The sequence below is a fragment of the Strix aluco genome, chromosome 20, assembly GCF_031877795.1.
Source record: "Strix aluco isolate bStrAlu1 chromosome 20, bStrAlu1.hap1, whole genome shotgun sequence".
NCBI classification, from domain to species: Eukaryota; Metazoa; Chordata; class Aves; order Strigiformes; family Strigidae; genus Strix; species Strix aluco.
In genome coordinates this window covers 11507074-11523602 of record NC_133950.1, presented here as the reverse complement: position 1 = coordinate 11523602, position 16529 = coordinate 11507074, and the positions used below count along the sequence as shown (strand labels likewise).

At 42.2% G+C, this 16529-nt stretch overlaps 1 protein-coding gene across 2 annotated transcripts in view; it reads left to right on the top strand.

Moving 5' to 3' along the window:
- The window catches only part of AK8 (adenylate kinase 8), a 72057-nt gene extending 56951 nt beyond the window's left edge, over positions 1-15106 (top strand). For both annotated transcript variants that reach the window (XM_074846392.1, XM_074846391.1), the window contains exons 12-13: positions 12213-12293; positions 14831-15106. In XM_074846392.1, the coding sequence (XP_074702493.1) occupies positions 12213-12293; positions 14831-15077 (328 nt within the window). In that variant the 3' untranslated portion in view covers positions 15078-15106. The remainder of the gene's footprint in view (positions 1-12212; positions 12294-14830) is intronic.
- The last annotated feature ends 1423 nt before the right edge of the window (positions 15107-16529 follow it).

Below are 16529 nucleotides of genomic sequence, written 5' to 3'. Positions count from 1 at the left end.
TGTTCACTAGAGGAATGGATCAAAATCTACAGAAGCCCAGGCAGCGATTGTTGTCAGGGGTGAACTGCAAGGGAAAATATAACTATGTGAGGATTTCAGGGGAAATTATGCTCTCTCTGTCTTCTGTTTCTCTGGAACATCCATTACTTGACTATTTAGGCATCAGTCCAGCCAGACAACACAAGGAAATAGATTTCAGAAAAGCGCACATCAAAAAGTATTTTAAATGGCCAAATCGTAGAACAAAACATTCTGGCAACACAGCTGGTGCTCTTGTCAGCCTCTAGGCTAGAAAATAAGAGGAGAACAAGTAAGAAAAATAAAAACAACCTAGGAATAGCTAATTAGGTTAGAAGTGATGTTTTGGCTGCAAGGATTTTGAGGGCTGTAGAGAAAAATAGAATAAGATTAGAAAATGTTTGTCCATCCTGGATGACAGATGTGGGAGAAGATGTAATCATTTGTTACTTCTCTTTTTTCCTCTGAAAACAGCAGCAGCAATGAGCTGGCAGGCACAGTGAAATGCAGTTAGCAAAAGTAATGGGAGTTGAAAGTTTGACCTTTTGTGATGGAAATTTGATATGAAAAAAGGGTCTTTTGATAATTTCTCTAGCCAATCAGATATGGGAGATGTCTTGATCCTGTTTCCTCATTTGCATGCTGACTGATCTCATTTGAAAACCCAATCATTCAGAAATATTGGGACGTCAACAGAAATGTTACAAGCAAGGAGCTGTTTTATCTGAAAGGTCTGCAGGATGTCATCTCTTGTTTTTCACTCCAGTGGCCTGATCTCTTCTTCATGATTCCGTGTTTTTATTGGCAGGATAAGTTGAACATATTGAAATGCAAATAGCCTTTTCCACATTGAACCAAAATATAGGAGGGTTTTTTTGGTATGATTGATTGTATCCAGGGCGCTTGAAAAGCAACAAAGAAAATATTTGCTGCAGTGCCTCTGATTTCTTGACATTGCCAAGTTCTGATGTTTCCTGTTAGCAGTCATTGGCAGAAAGTGATTCCTGGGCCTGTGTCTCACCTCTGCTTTTTCCCCGTGTAAGGCCCACATCGATGCAGCTCGCTGGCTCTGGGACTGGTGCGTGATGTCATTTAGTTTGCCTACACACACATACACACTTTGTTGTTATCCCAGGTGCTGAGTGTCGTAAGTGTATTTAATGGATTTTACCAAATTGCAGATGTGTTTAATCCAACAATGGTTTAATTCAAAGCCTACCAAGATCACATGTTGGCTTTCAACTGTGTGTATAACTGTCCAGATGATTATCTGGCTAGTCAGATTTCAGATCCTAGGCGCTGCCCGCTTAGGTGAGTTTAGGATCAACTTTATCTCCCAGACAATTTAACCTTTCTATTTTCTAGAACAGGCAATCCAATTTCCATTTTACTCAACCACACAGTGGTTAATGGCATGTTTTCCTGCTGTGTAACTGGTGTCATTATCCCTTATTTCGGAGACTGCCTATTAAACGAATGTCTTAAGCCAAAGTTTTTCATTATTTAACCCAGAAGCTAGGGGTGAACTAAGAATATATAGTAGTTCTGGATAAAGGAAATTATTTAAGATTTATTGGCATACTACTTTTTTAATGTCAGGGTCAAGCTATGCAATATAATTTTTCTTTAGTATCCCAAGATTTTTTTTTCCCACCTGTTTCTCCACCTGGACGATCCCTAGCCTGCTAATCTGAGTGCTGTCCTGGGAAATGGGATGTTCAACTCCTCCTTTCTGGGGCTTCTTAGGCTTGCTCTGCTTTTTAGAAAAAAGTAAATATTCATTGAATGTAAGTCTCTTGCCTCCTTGCATTGAACGGCAAAGGTATTCTGCTTTTCTGGTTTGATGTAATTCTTTATACCTTTATACAAAACAGAACAATTTCAACAGGAGAGCAGAGATGGATTTTCTTAGTTTAGCGTTGTGTCGCTTGGCTGGGAAATGGTTCATAACTGGAATGTCAAGATGAAGCTGGCACATTTTGAAGAGTTATCCTGAGCACCAGCTGTTGGCTGCCCCTACCTAAAAAACCCTTTCTTAAAACTGGTTTGATTTTGCACAGAGTTTTGCTTCTGGCAGACCAGCACACCCTCTTGTTTCTCTGGAGGGCAGATGTGGAGAGGGGATTCCAAGCTCTGTGGTGTAGCAGGTGGAGCACATGAGGAAGAGAGGCACAAACTGGGGCGTCACTGAAGGCATTCTGCAGGGACCACTTCCCAAAGCCAAATCCCGGAGGGAATGGGTGTGATGAAAGGGATGAACCTGATTATAAGATTTATATAATAGGATATCTTGAAAGTCATTTAGTTGGTGTTTGTACAACACTTGGAAATGTAAAGCTCTAAATTAGACAGGAGATCAAGATTTATCACAGTGTTCCTCAGGTGGGTGACCATATACCTGATTGGGGATGCACAGAAGTTTTCAGTCTTAACCATTGGGCTACAAAAATAGCATATTTACCCATCTTGTTCTTTCTTCAATAAATTTCAGGGCCTAACCACAAGTTAGTGCATGTGTTTGTGATATTTATCTGACAGTACCTAATTTCTTCAGCAATACATGTACTTCTGTATATGGGTTGGGGATTTCACTGCTAGAAGAACATGCCTGTTTTTGACTGAGGACAGAAGCAACTTGACTGATAGGCCTCTTCAAATCAAGAGAATCTGTTTCATCAAATCCTCTGGCCTGTCAGCTGGGGGGGAGCGCTTTGTAAAACAGCAGAAATGGTAAATTCCCCCATTCCTTGTGTAATAAACTGAAGTTGTGGTATGACTAGCTAGTACGACTCAGCAGCGCTCTGAATTAGATATTGAGCATTCTCCCAGATGGGAAATCAACCTCCTTAATCTCTTATGTATTTTAGAATATCGAACCATATGAGTTAAAACACAATGTATTTTTCTTGATAACCACAGCAATCTAGCTCCTCCTTGCTGGATTTTTTTGAATATACTTCCCTCCCCACCACCTACTTTTGCTCCTCGGTATTAAAAAAAAAAAGCAGTTTAGTGTACCAATATTTTCTCTGCAGTGAAGTCAGAATAGAATATTAGTGTCCAAAAAGTTGTAAAACAAAAGACTATCATATGTTGCACCTTTTAATCATGTAATTGCTGAGTGACATTTAACTCTGAGGCTTTAAGTTACTCCTTTGTCAGCCAGCCTTCTCCTTCTGCCCCTTTCATTCCTCCCTCCTCCTGAAGCAACCTGCTTTTGCAGAGTAGTGCTTTAACTACACTGAAGTTTGGCTGGGCTTCTACATATTACAGCAGCAACACGAAAGCAAACAATTGAAGTATTTGAGAACAATGAAATATGTATGGCTATCTGTGACAGCCCTATAAAGCAGAGCAATTAGCCGCGTAATCCGAGAAAGCCAAAGCGACCGGCAGCCCACGGTTCCCTATTAGTTAAATGCTTTTTGTACGTCCTCATCCCATCAAATCAACTAACACTTCCTTTAATTGGTTCATGAATTATACAGCTTGGCTGCATTATAATTTAATCACCAGTAAACATTCCTGGGGCCCGCTGTAAAGTGTATAGCGCTCATTAATTCCTTAATTTCAGCAGATGGAAGGGGAGATCGGATGAACGGTGGCAGTACAGAGCGCCTTGGGCAATGGAAGAAGGAAAAAAAGGTGGGGGGCCGTTTAGGTTTTTTAAGGGCTGTCAGAAACTCAATCTGTGAGCTGTCAGCAGCTTGGACCTGTTTCCCCCCGCCTCCCCCTGCCTTCACCCCACCTACTGCTGCAAGTGACTGACGGATTCATATGGAGGCTTGTCAACCCGTCTTTAAACATCAAGCCAGCGGGTAAACCAAGCCCAATGTAAATTAATTCTTGTCTTACGGGCCCCCCTTTCTCTGTCCCCATGAATATTTCATGGCGGGCAGCATAAATATTAATTCTAATAGCTCTGCACAGTGGTTATTATTTCTGTTTTATGACAAATATTCATAAAATATTCAGGACCCTTTTTTAGAACATTTACACACTTGATTGTGAAATTTTCCAGCTTCCTGGGGACACAGTAAACATATTGGGGTTCTCTTGATGGACTTTTTTCTCTCTTAATTAATACTATGCCACATTAATATTTAATCAGATTTAGTTTTCTTTTCCCCAGAAGTGAACCCTATTACATTTGAGGATTTATTTGACAGTATTTAAACAGGGAATTTTTATTCCCTATTATGAAATTGGTTTCCTTTGACACATATATAAAATGACACATTATAATCCATTCTTTTATTCCCTCCCCTTGCCCCCAAATCATACACTTTTTTGGTGTCAGTTCTTTATTTTATTTTATATACCAAATATCCTACCAACAGCAAAAGCCAGTGTTTAAATTATGGGGGTGGGGGGAGTTTAATGTAGCATTTTATAGGAACACTTAAGATTAAACATCATTTATTATAAACTTGAGTCCATTTATTTAATAAGGAAGAAGAGTGTGGGTTTTCTTGTTAGGAGCAGAAGCTGCTAGAGGAAGGCTGCAGACAGGTAGCAAAGGCATCAGTTCTGATATGAGTTTGCTAGTGCTTAACCCTGGAGTTCTTGCTCCACTCAAGATTTGCTTTGCAGAATCTAATTATTGCAGGGGAGGGTTGCAAGCATCTAAGGAAACATGACTGCATTTGGGGAAGCGGGTTCGGGTTCCTGACCTCGGGCCTCCGGGGCTGCAGAGGCTTTTGATTATCTGAGACTGAGTTTGATTAACCTTGCGGATAGTGGAAATCGTGCCAGCCACATTACTCTAAAGCAGTGCTGGCTGCCATCTTATTCTGTGATTCATAAAGCACCACTGGAATGAACTCCAGGGGGAATGCAAAGATGCTGGAATAACAGCTGAGAGTAAGAAGGAGACAATAAAAATGAGGGGAGAAATGTAAAGCAGTTTTGAATGGAGGTACTAATGCATCCAAGCCACTTATTACATATGGAAAGAGTTAATATTGCCTTCTCAAAAGAAGCTTTAAAAATGCATTGAAGCCCCTAGTATGAAAACATTTGCTCTGTATATCTGTGCCTTTCACTGTGCTTATGTAACGTTTACACAGCCGGTAGCTCTTCAGACCACTGTCGCGTGGAATGGCTCTCGCTGCCAAAAGGCCTGGGGTTCTTCGCTGGTGTAAATCTGTGTGACACCAGTGGAGCTACTTTGCTTTATCCCAGCTCGAGATCCAGCCCATTGTTCTATAAAACACACAGACAGTGCTACCCAGCAGGGCTGCGCCTGTTCCTGCTGCGTAAGCTGGTGTGGCACCCGCTGAGAGGCTGCTGAGATACCAGGCTGGTGGGGTGGGATGCGGGAGGGACCCTGCCACCTCGGCTGTCTGGACTGTTGGAGGCTGAGCACATCTAACGGGTGGGTGGAAAACATCTAACGGTCATTACTCTGCACTGCTGGTGAAGGGAAGGGACATCTGCAGCTACGAAGGATGTTGTTCATCTCACTCCCCTGGTCAGAAGCCACGTCCTGGGAATAGGGGCCCACTTAGCTGCCTTTTGTAGTTATTCGACAGAAATGCATCCATTTGAAAAGAAAGATCCTGTGTCTGGAAATAGCTTGTCATCACATGAGTCGTTATAGGAGCTCAATGAGCAAAACACTTATGCCAATTAACCTGTGTTTCAGTGTTTATGCAATGTGTTTTCCCTTATGGTCAAAACCTAGAGGGTGATATTATTTCCCAAAATAGAATCAAGCATCTTTCATCAGAAGATATCCCAGAATTTGAAAGACGTCAGTGAATAAAACCTCCCAACAGCTCCTTTCATAAAAAAGAGATAAGGATCATTTCATCCATTGCAGAGACATGCAGAAGCAGTATTTAGGGGAGGAAGCAAACGAAGATCCATGTCCAGTAGTGCAGCCTCAGAAGATCCTTTGTAGTCTGGTTACCCATGGGCAAAATACCTCGTTTATCACTGCATTGAGAGAAACCTGAACAAGACCAGGGAAAAGGTAGATGGGATGTATATTTATTTTTTTCTAAGTTTACTTTTCAAGAGGGAATTTGGGGATGCAGAATGTAATTATGGAAATAAAACGTGCTGAGGATCCTGTGGCCGGGCCCTTAGTTCTTGAGAAGAGGCCTAGCCAAGTTTTCAGGTTCAGCGTGTCTTTGTACTACAGGAAAGGGAGCATTTTTTAGGAGAACTGATGGATCCAAGTCAGGTATCTCTGGCTAGAAAGTCAATAAAGACAATATGACCTGGGTTTTTGCTGGGATTAGTCACTTGGATTCAAATCTGAATTTGTACCCGTCAGCTTGAACCACTGACTTGATTTGCTGTATTATTGTGATAATTCAGTGGTACTACCCAAGAAAAAGACCTTTTAGCAATGCAGGTTTTTCTTGTATCTTGGCCAAGCCTGCCTTCCTACTCCTGTCTGGCTTGTGGTCCCTGTATGATCCAGAAGTTTGCACAGTTTTATGCATTTTTGGAAAATTTTAAAACTAACAAATGTGGTCAGTTTTAACAATAGGTCTTACCATTTAGCCAAATTCAAGGCAGTTTCTAGAGATGGCCCTTGTCTCTCTGCCAGTTCAGTCCATAACACCCCCCAAGGCTTTCCTATCCTTTTGCAAGAACTGTGTTATTTCCTTCTCCGCCTGCTTTGGCTCTGTTTTATGAACCAAAGGGAGGAGCTTGCGTTTGTGCCAGTGGTCACATAAGGATTTTACCTGTGGTAGCCTTTTAGAGAGCTACTGCATCCATACACTTCAGCAGCCTCATCCTTTTCAGCTTTATATCTCAATTACAAAAATTGTAGCCATTACATTGCCAGAACTAAGTCCTCCAGGAGAGTTATTTTCCATGGGGAATTGTGCCATAGCATCAGATAACACTGTATTGCTATCTCCATGTTGAGTAAGATGTACTGTACCTTATGAAAGGCTCAATTTTCTAGCCTTGAATTTGACATTTCTATTTGTCTGCCTGGAAAAGAGAGTAACTTTGTGTCCCTTCGTCTTCTTTCTCTCCTGCTTCTCCTTCCTCTGTCTTTTCTTGTGCTCGCTCCCTCTTGCTCTCTCTTTCCTGTTCTCTCTTGCTCTGATTTAGCTGGAGTTTTGTCAAAGTTCTGCCAGCAAAGTTTGCTGTAACTTTGAGATCACACAGGCATCTGATCTTCACATTCTTCTTTTTTTAAAGCAGACTGATGTGGTACGTTGTAAACTGCCAGGAGCACTTGCTAATTTAGTAGTTAATGACAGTCACAGAGAGTGTTTTTCTTGCCCCTGGAGAGGTTTTAGACACAGCTGGGGTAGATTTGCCACTATCAATTATGCACAATTTTAAACAAGAATTGGCCAGCAGGGGCCTCTTTTTTTTGCAGAGTGTGGAGCGTGAAGAATGGGAATATGGCAGCTGGTACCTGCCTACGAGGGAGAAGATATATAGGAGTCAAGCAAATAAGGGAAAGATTAATAGCTTACTATTTTTAAAGTTGCAGTTTCAACTCAAAAGTTTAAATGCTACATTAAAAGTGGCCCAGTGTTGTTTGGTGTTGTGTTGTGGGTTTTTTTTAATTCAAGCATCCTAACTTTATTGAAAAGCTTGATCTGGCTCTAGTATGGTCACAAGCAAGTCAGTAGTCTCTGTTTTTAAAAGCCAGCTAGGGAGTAACGATTCAGTCTCAGATACCGTGTTGCATTATCTTTTCATCCTTAAATGAAAACAAAATATGAATTCAGTTAGATCTAATGGTATAGGTTGAATTTCACAGACAATAATTTTACAAAAATGGCTTGGCTTTGGGCTCCCCTCCACCAATGTCAATCCAGAGCAACTCCAGGTAATGGGAAACGCCAAGGATAAGAATCTGACCTAAGTAAATAGCTCAGGTCTAGAACAGTCAACATCTGGATCTATCTAGGTCAGCCTCATAAAACAGCTATGTTTAAATTACAGGACCAAAAAGAGAGGAAGGCCATGGCTTACAGGCAGAGCTTTAGCTCTCTCGAGATGTGAAGGCAGCTGGCAAGGCAGTGGAGCCAAGCTGGAAGGTGACTGTCAGTACGCAGGAGGAGCGTGCCTTAATCCCTAGCTCAGTGATACCAGAATTGGGGCACACAGCACTTGCTTGTCTTACGGCAACATTCATAATTTTTCCATTATAGGTGCTTTAAGTCGGTGACATTATATCCACAAAACAAGAAAACCACCACCAAAAAAATCCTCCTGAGGACAACTCTGAGCACTGTCAATTGTTAATAACTTGGATTAACTAGGTTGGTTGCCATCTGGAACAAATGCAGTTCAGGATTAGATGAATGCTGTTATGTAGCTCAAAAAACCTTTCTTCACATATTGTATGGTTGTGAAACATTTTTCCAAAAATGCTGTCTCACAATCAGGCATGAAATAAAACTACCACCCATACTTTTACCTTCTCCTCTCTCCGTTTGCGAAGGGAAACCATCAGGATACCCTGGTGACCTCTAGGATCTTAGGCGACGTTGTCTGAATAGTCAGAAGCCAGAAGCGATTGGAATACCCTGTTGGAATGCCAGATGGCTGGTAGGAAAACAACGTTGTATTCCAGCTGTTAGAGGCCGTATATATTTCATCGTCATCTGAAGGCGACTAGTTCTCATTTGACTAGGTACACAGTGAAGGTGTCATCAACATTATTAATTTGTTGGAATTTAATCTTTCTAATGTATCTGAAAGCTGTAATAGATTAGATAAGTGATGTCAAGTACAATGAGCAAGAGGCAGGATTTTGACACAAGATTTTTTTTTTCCTTTTAACATTTGTGTTCATGGTTTTATTATCTGCAGAAGCTAGGTGACAGGACAGGACCTTCTCTCACATCCCTCTCCCTGGAGAGGGAACAAAGGGGAGAGGACAGAGCTTTGCTTACGCATCACTTGGCTTCAGTCCTGCCTGTAGCAGCAATGTTGCCACTCAGTGGTAAGTTAGGGGGACGTTTGTCCTCAGAGACCTGGGCTGAGAGGCTCTACCGACTTAGACCCCAGCGCACCAATTTGTAACTGGATGCCAGTGGTTTTTTGTTGTCGCTAGGTAGATGCTGAGCATGAGGTGATGCAGGAGTGAGGGTTCTTGGTGTGTCTCTGCCCAGCCCTCCCTGCTGTGCACCTCGTGTTGCTGCTGAGTGACGTTGTTCACCTGTTGCAGAGCTGAACTAACAACTTGCCAGCTCTGAAAGAGAAGCTGCGCCAGATGCTAATCTAGCAGTATAATGTAGTATACTTTGATATGAGGCTGTGTTTCCTTGCCTCCCTGTCTACCAATTCTGATGACATCTGTTTCATATTTCCCCTTGATAGAAGTTGTGACACATTACAACATACAAAGCCTGGCTGATTCCTAAAGCAAGCTTTACAGAGGATGCATTTATGTGAAAAAAATGACACTCAGTCTGTGAAAGGGGCCAAGCTCTGCGTGGAGATGAATCCAATACTTGTAGGGACTCATTCCAGTTCCTGCTGTAAATGCTGGATCAAGATCGGGGGTGCAGCCCTCTATCTTACGAGGATTTCCAAGAGAAATCCAACAAACATGTTACCTGGGCAGCTGGAGGGCCAAGTTTGTTATGTGATCAGAGTCATAGTAGCCTGAGAACGGGTGAAATGTCGCTCAGAAATACCTTGAGGAGCTGAAGGAGCTGTATCATATACCCAAGGCTAACACTTCACAGAGAGTGCATACATGTAAATAGGCTTTACTCATGTGAGTAAGCCTCCTGGGGCTGCATAATAGACTGTGTGTGGTATGTGTCTCCCTCAAAATGATAATAAAGCTTTCTAATTGGAAGTATTTTAAGTCTAGACAGTAGTTCTGTCAGTGTTTTTCCCCTTCATCTTTTTTTCCTGCTTTTGAACGATTCTAAACTGACAGCCCTGGGGAGTGTTGTTCCCTCTTATCCATGGGAGATGTATGGTATGGCAGGGTAAGGCATCCCACCTTCCTCTGGAAGGACCATTGCATCAGGAGTTTAGGCTGTTGTATAGTATATTCTGTGTGTGCCACTATATAACGCGTGTGGGGAAAAAAAATCCATATTAGCAGGGATGTCTATAGTCTCCCACATCTTCCCCCTACACTCTTCTTTAATGGTGACACCAGACTGGATAATAAGAAGCATCTTGTATAAAAAAGAAGGGAATCGCAGACAAGGCTTTCAGGGTTCATTTTGTTGGCAGCTTTTTAAGTGGAGTTTTTTAGGCTCTTCTGTTTCAAATACCATAATACTTTTTGAGTTAGTAACTATGAATTACGACAAGCTTTCTTGATATGCCAGGTTATAATCCTTTAGTGGTTTTGTTTATTTCAGAATATAATAGGAAGCCGTATCAATTATCATGACTGTATAAATGTTGTTCCTCTCTACTAGAATATTCATCTTGAGACATATCATCAGATGTTACCTGTTCTGACAATCACGTTTTTGTGCCATTGTTGGGCAACAGAAACAAAGAAAAACAAAATGTTAAGAGTGTAAGGGATAAAAGAGTGTTGAAACTGTTGTTCTTTTCCTGTCTTTGGAATCTCCGAGATCTTGAATGTTTTATTCCTGGCTGTTATTTTGTTACCACAGTGTGAATAGAAGTCATTATCTGTAAACATTTGAAAAGAGAGATGATTTTCATAACTTTAAATCCTACAAAGGATTCTAGTAATCTGCTATGTGCATGCCAAGGTAAAACTCAGCCTTTCATCTGGTCTGATCCCACCCAGTCAGTGTAAAATGTTCCTTTGGTGAATGTCTAAAGCATATAGTATCTTTTGTGAGAGGCAGACAAAAACAAAAATAGGAAGCCTGGCCTTGAAGGCAGCAGCAGGAGAAGGTGTATTATAAAGAGAGATGTATTTACAGCCTTCAGGTCATGCTTAGCTGCTAAAAGTTTATTTTCGTAAGTTCTCAAAGGAAGACTTATTTTTTATGTTGTTCTGAGTTAATCACTGAATGTGATCTTTGTCCAGATCCGCTTTAGTGTCCAGTAGCTGGGGGACAGGGGACTCACGTCTTCTCATTCTCAGCAGTTTGTTGAGAATTTTCTGCTGAAGAGCTTTTGAACTAGAATATAAAATTAACAGGATTGTTATAATGAACCAAAATGCCAAGGAGGAGTCAATGTGAGACAGGCATAATGGTTTCTACACAACAGTGTAATGTGACTGGGGTCAGTAGTGGTGTATATTGTTTTCTGGCTCTGCATCCTTGATTCACATCAGGGCTCTTGTGTAAACTGTATGAAATGGGTTGGCAAGTCCCACTCCATCCTCTGGAGAAAAGCTCTTCATAGCATGGAACCCACACCACTGGCACTGAGCATCTGACTTTTTAAGATGCTGAGCAACTGTGTCTTATTCAGACTCAATGAGAATTGCAGATTTTGATCTTAAAATGAAGCATTAATATTTCCTCTTTAAGCGGTCTCAACAGCAAGGCTGATTGTTGAGCGGGTTATGCCATACTGAGCTGCCTTCCTTGCCCTGGCGCTGTTCTCTGCAGGTCAATGCTAAGAGAAGGGACGGGGAGTTCTCAGCATCATAACGTCACATGTATTCTTATTACTCGTTCTGCTTTTAAGGATTCAGGACAGGAGTGGGAGACAGGAGGACTCACACCGTGGGGCTGTGTGGGGAGGCAAGGGCAAAAGAAGTGGAAGTGGACTAAAACAGCAAGAGAAAAATCCCTTTCACGGGCACTGAGTTGTGCAGGGCTGTTATTAAGGAAGAATGCATAATTCTGGCAGACAGGCTCTTTTTCTGTCCTTGACAGGAACAGTAGCAAATTTTTATTTATCTTTTGCAGAATGTCATTGTGATTATAATTGCTAGTTGGGTTGAGAAGCTGGATCCAGAGAAAGTTCAGAGGTAACTGCTGGATTGTGAGTGGGCTATGATAGAGCCTGAGATAGGCTCCAGCTGTAGTTCAGTCACTGTATTGTCCAGTGAGCCCTGCCAGTGCCTCAAAGAGCTTCTGGCTTGCTGAGCTTGGAGACTAAACAAGATGTGAGGAGAAGAACCAGAGAAGAGAGGTCCTGGGCATATGCTACTGGTTTCTGATGCTGCAGTTTTGAGTGGTACTGTCACTTCCACGTCTGTGTGTGCCATTTGTTTGGGTAAAGATTAACTCACACTCTGAAGGTCATAAGTGGTGTTCTCAGGATGTTAATGCACTTAACTGTTATGTTTTCCATAGGGTATTTTTCTTTAATCTCCCCTATGACTCCATCATGGAACGACTGTCTCAGCGGAGGATTGATCCTGTCACTGGGGAAAGGTTAGCACTCATGTCTGATGTTTAACATTTTTCAAGACTGCCAGTGAGATGAAAGCACCAGATAGACTTCACAGAAGTCTGAGGAAACTCAGGAATATTGTGCTTTTGCTTAGGGATTCCTTAAAAGAAAAGTTAAAACTTTCATAGCTACACTAGTACCAACCCACCTACCTGCTGCAGCAAGCTCCTGTTGTCAGAATAGGACATTTTAAAATCTTGGAGCCTGAAATCTACAGCAGCAAGTAGCTCAGGTCTAACATTTTAATGGTAACTAAATTGCTTGGCAAAATAATGCCGAAGGAAGATGTCTGAAACCTAGCCTAAATGCAGATGGTTTTCAGACATTCCCATGGGCATTTCGAAGGCTTTCCAGCTGCGGAAAATGGAAAACTTGCTGCATTTTACTTCCCCCAGCTCCTGTGATGGTTCTGTCTGCTCTGAGATACTAATATATTTCCTGCTCAGTAGAGCAAACTGAGTCACTGAGTCGCTGTAAGATTGGGTCAGCTGGTGCTCGCATCACCCTGCCTCACCAGTGACCTTCAGGTTTACTGTCTTCTCCACCCTTGTTTTTTGGGGAACAAGTAACAATGAAATATCTTTCTAAATAACTGCTGGAATTGGTGTGGATTTGCTACTTCACTTGTGCTCTGTTTTTATGATTCCTCACACTTAAATTGTAAACCACTGGTTTACTTTTCTAATGGTGAAATGCATCCTATTGAATCAAAGACAAATCCTGAACCCTCAAAGATTAACGCCATGAATACTGGATTTGTCCCAGAGTGATACGTAATTATTCAGACATCTCACTCGAGGTGCAACATTAACTTGTGACAGCAACAGTGCTTTGCTGTAACTGTTCTCTTTGTTTTAGTAATAAGTGATCAGTTGTTCAGAAGTATGAAGCAAATCATTCACACATCTTTGCATTTCTTATCATTAGGATTAGCCTGTTCAGTATCTGCTCCAGTTAACACGCTTCCTTCTTCCAAACTCTGGGTTTTATTCCTTCCAAATTCATTGTGAATTGAATTGGTTTAGATGCTGCGTCTAATCCTCGGCATTATGTTAAACCTGCACTGCTGGCTACAGTGCAGTGAAGAGGGTGGCCTTCAGCTGTGTTCTAAATAATTCTACTGTGGAACGAACTCTGTGTCCACATCATTGTACCAGCTGGAGCTGCAGTGCAGTTCTGTGCAGAGACAGAGACTCTGCTTCTCTCCTCTGTTTTGCATCAATCCCAACAGTTCAGAAAATTTGGCTGTACAGGAAGAGGGATAAACTCTTCCTGCATTAGGGTAGGGGAGACTTTTACTCAGAAGTAGAATTACTGTGGCAGGAAATTTAAATACGTTTGCAAAAGAGCTTTTAGCCACTGTTGGGAGCCTTTGGCAATGCAGAAACATTGTCAGAATTCTTTTGGTGTCAGCTGTCTGGGCAGACGGAGCTGGAACTGTGGCACTGCTACATGATTCTGGTGATGAAAACCTCTGTTTTGCAGAAGCTTGGTGACTAGTTGAGTGAATCTACAATTGTGAATTCAGGGAAGCCAAATTCTGGCATTTTGGAAATTAGAAATAACCAAAACCTCACAGTGAATTTGTATCTTCAGCTACTATAAAAGATGTTAGCAATTATATTCTCTGTGTTATCTGCCCAGACCGAGGTAGAGTGTTTGTGTCTTCTTAACTTCTTCCAGTGATGTTTAGCACTAACCCTCCTTGTAGTGGCTTGCCAAGAGGAAGCATACCTGTCCTTCAGGCCCCAGCCTGTGGTGATCTGCAGACTGTCCAGTGAGGGCTGTGCTTCTGCTACGCTCCTGCCGCTCGCTGGAAGCGCTCAGCCACATGCCTGCTAATAGGAAACACTTTCAAAATTTAGTATTGGTGATCCCGGCCCTATTGCTGCGCTTTTGAATCTTGGCAGGAAAGCCCCCAGTGTCTGAGAGCCTTAAACACATTTTAAGTTACAGGCCCTTCAGCAATGCCTGGACACAGGGCTGTTTGGGCTCACCGATTCAGTGCAGAGAAAGCACTCAAAGTTTGGCAGTTTTTTCCTGACTAATGTCCAGCATCAGCATAACAGTAAACCACAGCGTATATATTTAACAGGTGCTGAGGTTTAAGGTTAGGCTTTTTTAGATGCTTTTTTTAAAGGTAGGAGTCAAAGATTACAAGTAAAACATGTTACCTTGGGATTGGGTCTGGAACAGATCTGGAAAAGCTTCTGAACCTGGAGCACTGGGTATGTTGTAGGGATTTCTCCACACCTTGTGTGAAGTATATAAACACTAGCAGCACTCTCTCAGTGTTACCTCAAGAGAAACACTTGGCTTTCGAGTATCCAGGATTCTTGAGAGCAGGAATGACAGATTACTTGCCCTGAAATTTCCAATCATGGTTTTAAAACCCCAACCTAGAGTAGAAAGAGGCACTTCCAAGGAACTGTGATAGGCAAAACATGGAGTATCTTAGGAAGTGGTCGCTGTATCCCCAACTTGAGCTGAAGCTGCGGCATTTGTATCTCATCTCCAGATACCACACTACATTCAGACCAGCACCCACACCGGAGATCCAAGCCCGCCTCAGGCAGAACCCTAGAGACAAGGAAGAAAATATTGAGAAGCGTGTGGAAACCTATTACAGGAACGCCAAGGAACTGGAGGATTTTTATGAAGATGCCTTTTACGTCAACGCTGACCAGGACCCTTATGTTATCTTTGAGTTTATAGAAAGCTGTATCATTAAGCCACTTCCATGCAAAAAAGTGAAAAGATCATAATTAATAAGGATGATTTCTGGAACAGTTAATTTTAAACTTTTCCCTGTAATGTTTGCAGTCCGGTCACTGAAGCAGCCACGAGTGAAGTCAGCCAAGGGAAATAGAGGCCAGAAAAATGTGGAAGCCAAAAAAGGGGTGGGAGCCTCAAAAGAGGTGGGAGGCCAGAGGGAAGTAGAGGCCAGAAAAAAGTGGAGGCCGAAATAAGGTGGGAGAGGTTTTTTTTTTTTTTTTCCTCTGGTTGGCTCTGGCTGCAGTAAATGCTCAGGTAAGTCTTCTTAACTGGAAAATCCTTGATGAAGAGCCCAGCGCTCTGTTAGCTAGCTCAGACTCTGGCCATGGAAATGCACATTCTTAATGCTTCTAAGAAAGGGGTGTGATTTGTTGTGATCCAGCAGAGCACTGAGTTTGATTACTTTGTTATGTCTCCTTCTATCCTCCCTTGTGTATGAGTGTGAATTCCTCTTGACCAGGGGATGGGGAGGAGCTTCAGCTTTCTCCTGGAACCCTCTGTCCGTGGGAAGATGCAGGAGGCACATGTCTTCTCCTTTCAGTACAGGCCTCCAGGAGCCTTTTGGTTTTAGATGACTTCTCCGATCCTATTGCTGTAAATAAGTTTGGGTCTTTGTTGCTGTCCTTGGTGGTGTGTGTCTAGGTCTATATGGGGTGCTGTAGAGATGTACGTGCCAAATCTCCTCCTTGCACCTGTAAGTTCAAGTGGGAAAACCCTGGTTATCCAGATGGAGATATTGTATTATTTTCAGAGAGTTTAAGGTCAGAATTTTCAATACCTTTGGGGGGTTTGGTGAATGTGAATTGGACTTTCCAGCCTTGAGGGCAGCTTTAACAATCTCAGAATAAATATCTTTGAAATCTAAGAAAGCCAAATCCTCTGGCACCAGCAACACAACTCTGTGCCTCTTGCGTTGAGAAATTCCAGCTCGTAGTGCCAGGCTGAGGCAGAGGCTGCTCCCGCAGCACAGGGCCCAACCCCAAACCCTCACGTAAAGCTGGGCAAGGGCATTTATAACAGTCCTGCCTGTTACAAATGTGCTGTTTGGTAACCTACTTGGGCAGCTGTTTTTTTATGCTGTTGCTATAAAGATATGCTGTAGCATGCATGCATAATTGGGAGCCCTTCTATTAATAATACATGGGAAGCTCATCTTGCTAATATCACCTTCATCTGAGTGTTCCTACTAAATATTTTGATAGATGAAATGGATAGAGAGTGTATTTAAATACTGTTTGTACTGCAGCTAGGGTACAAAAGGGACAGTGCATCTTTAATTAGACAGGTACATCTGCTTAATTAATTTAGCTGTAAAGCCCTTTTTCCTCTTCATTCTTTCATCTATATGCGGACGCTATATTAGTTCCGCTCTGCTGGTTCCATAGAAACTGAGAAAAAGAGCTCGTCTCATTGAGATGCGCTTGGCATGTCTGGGTACGGAG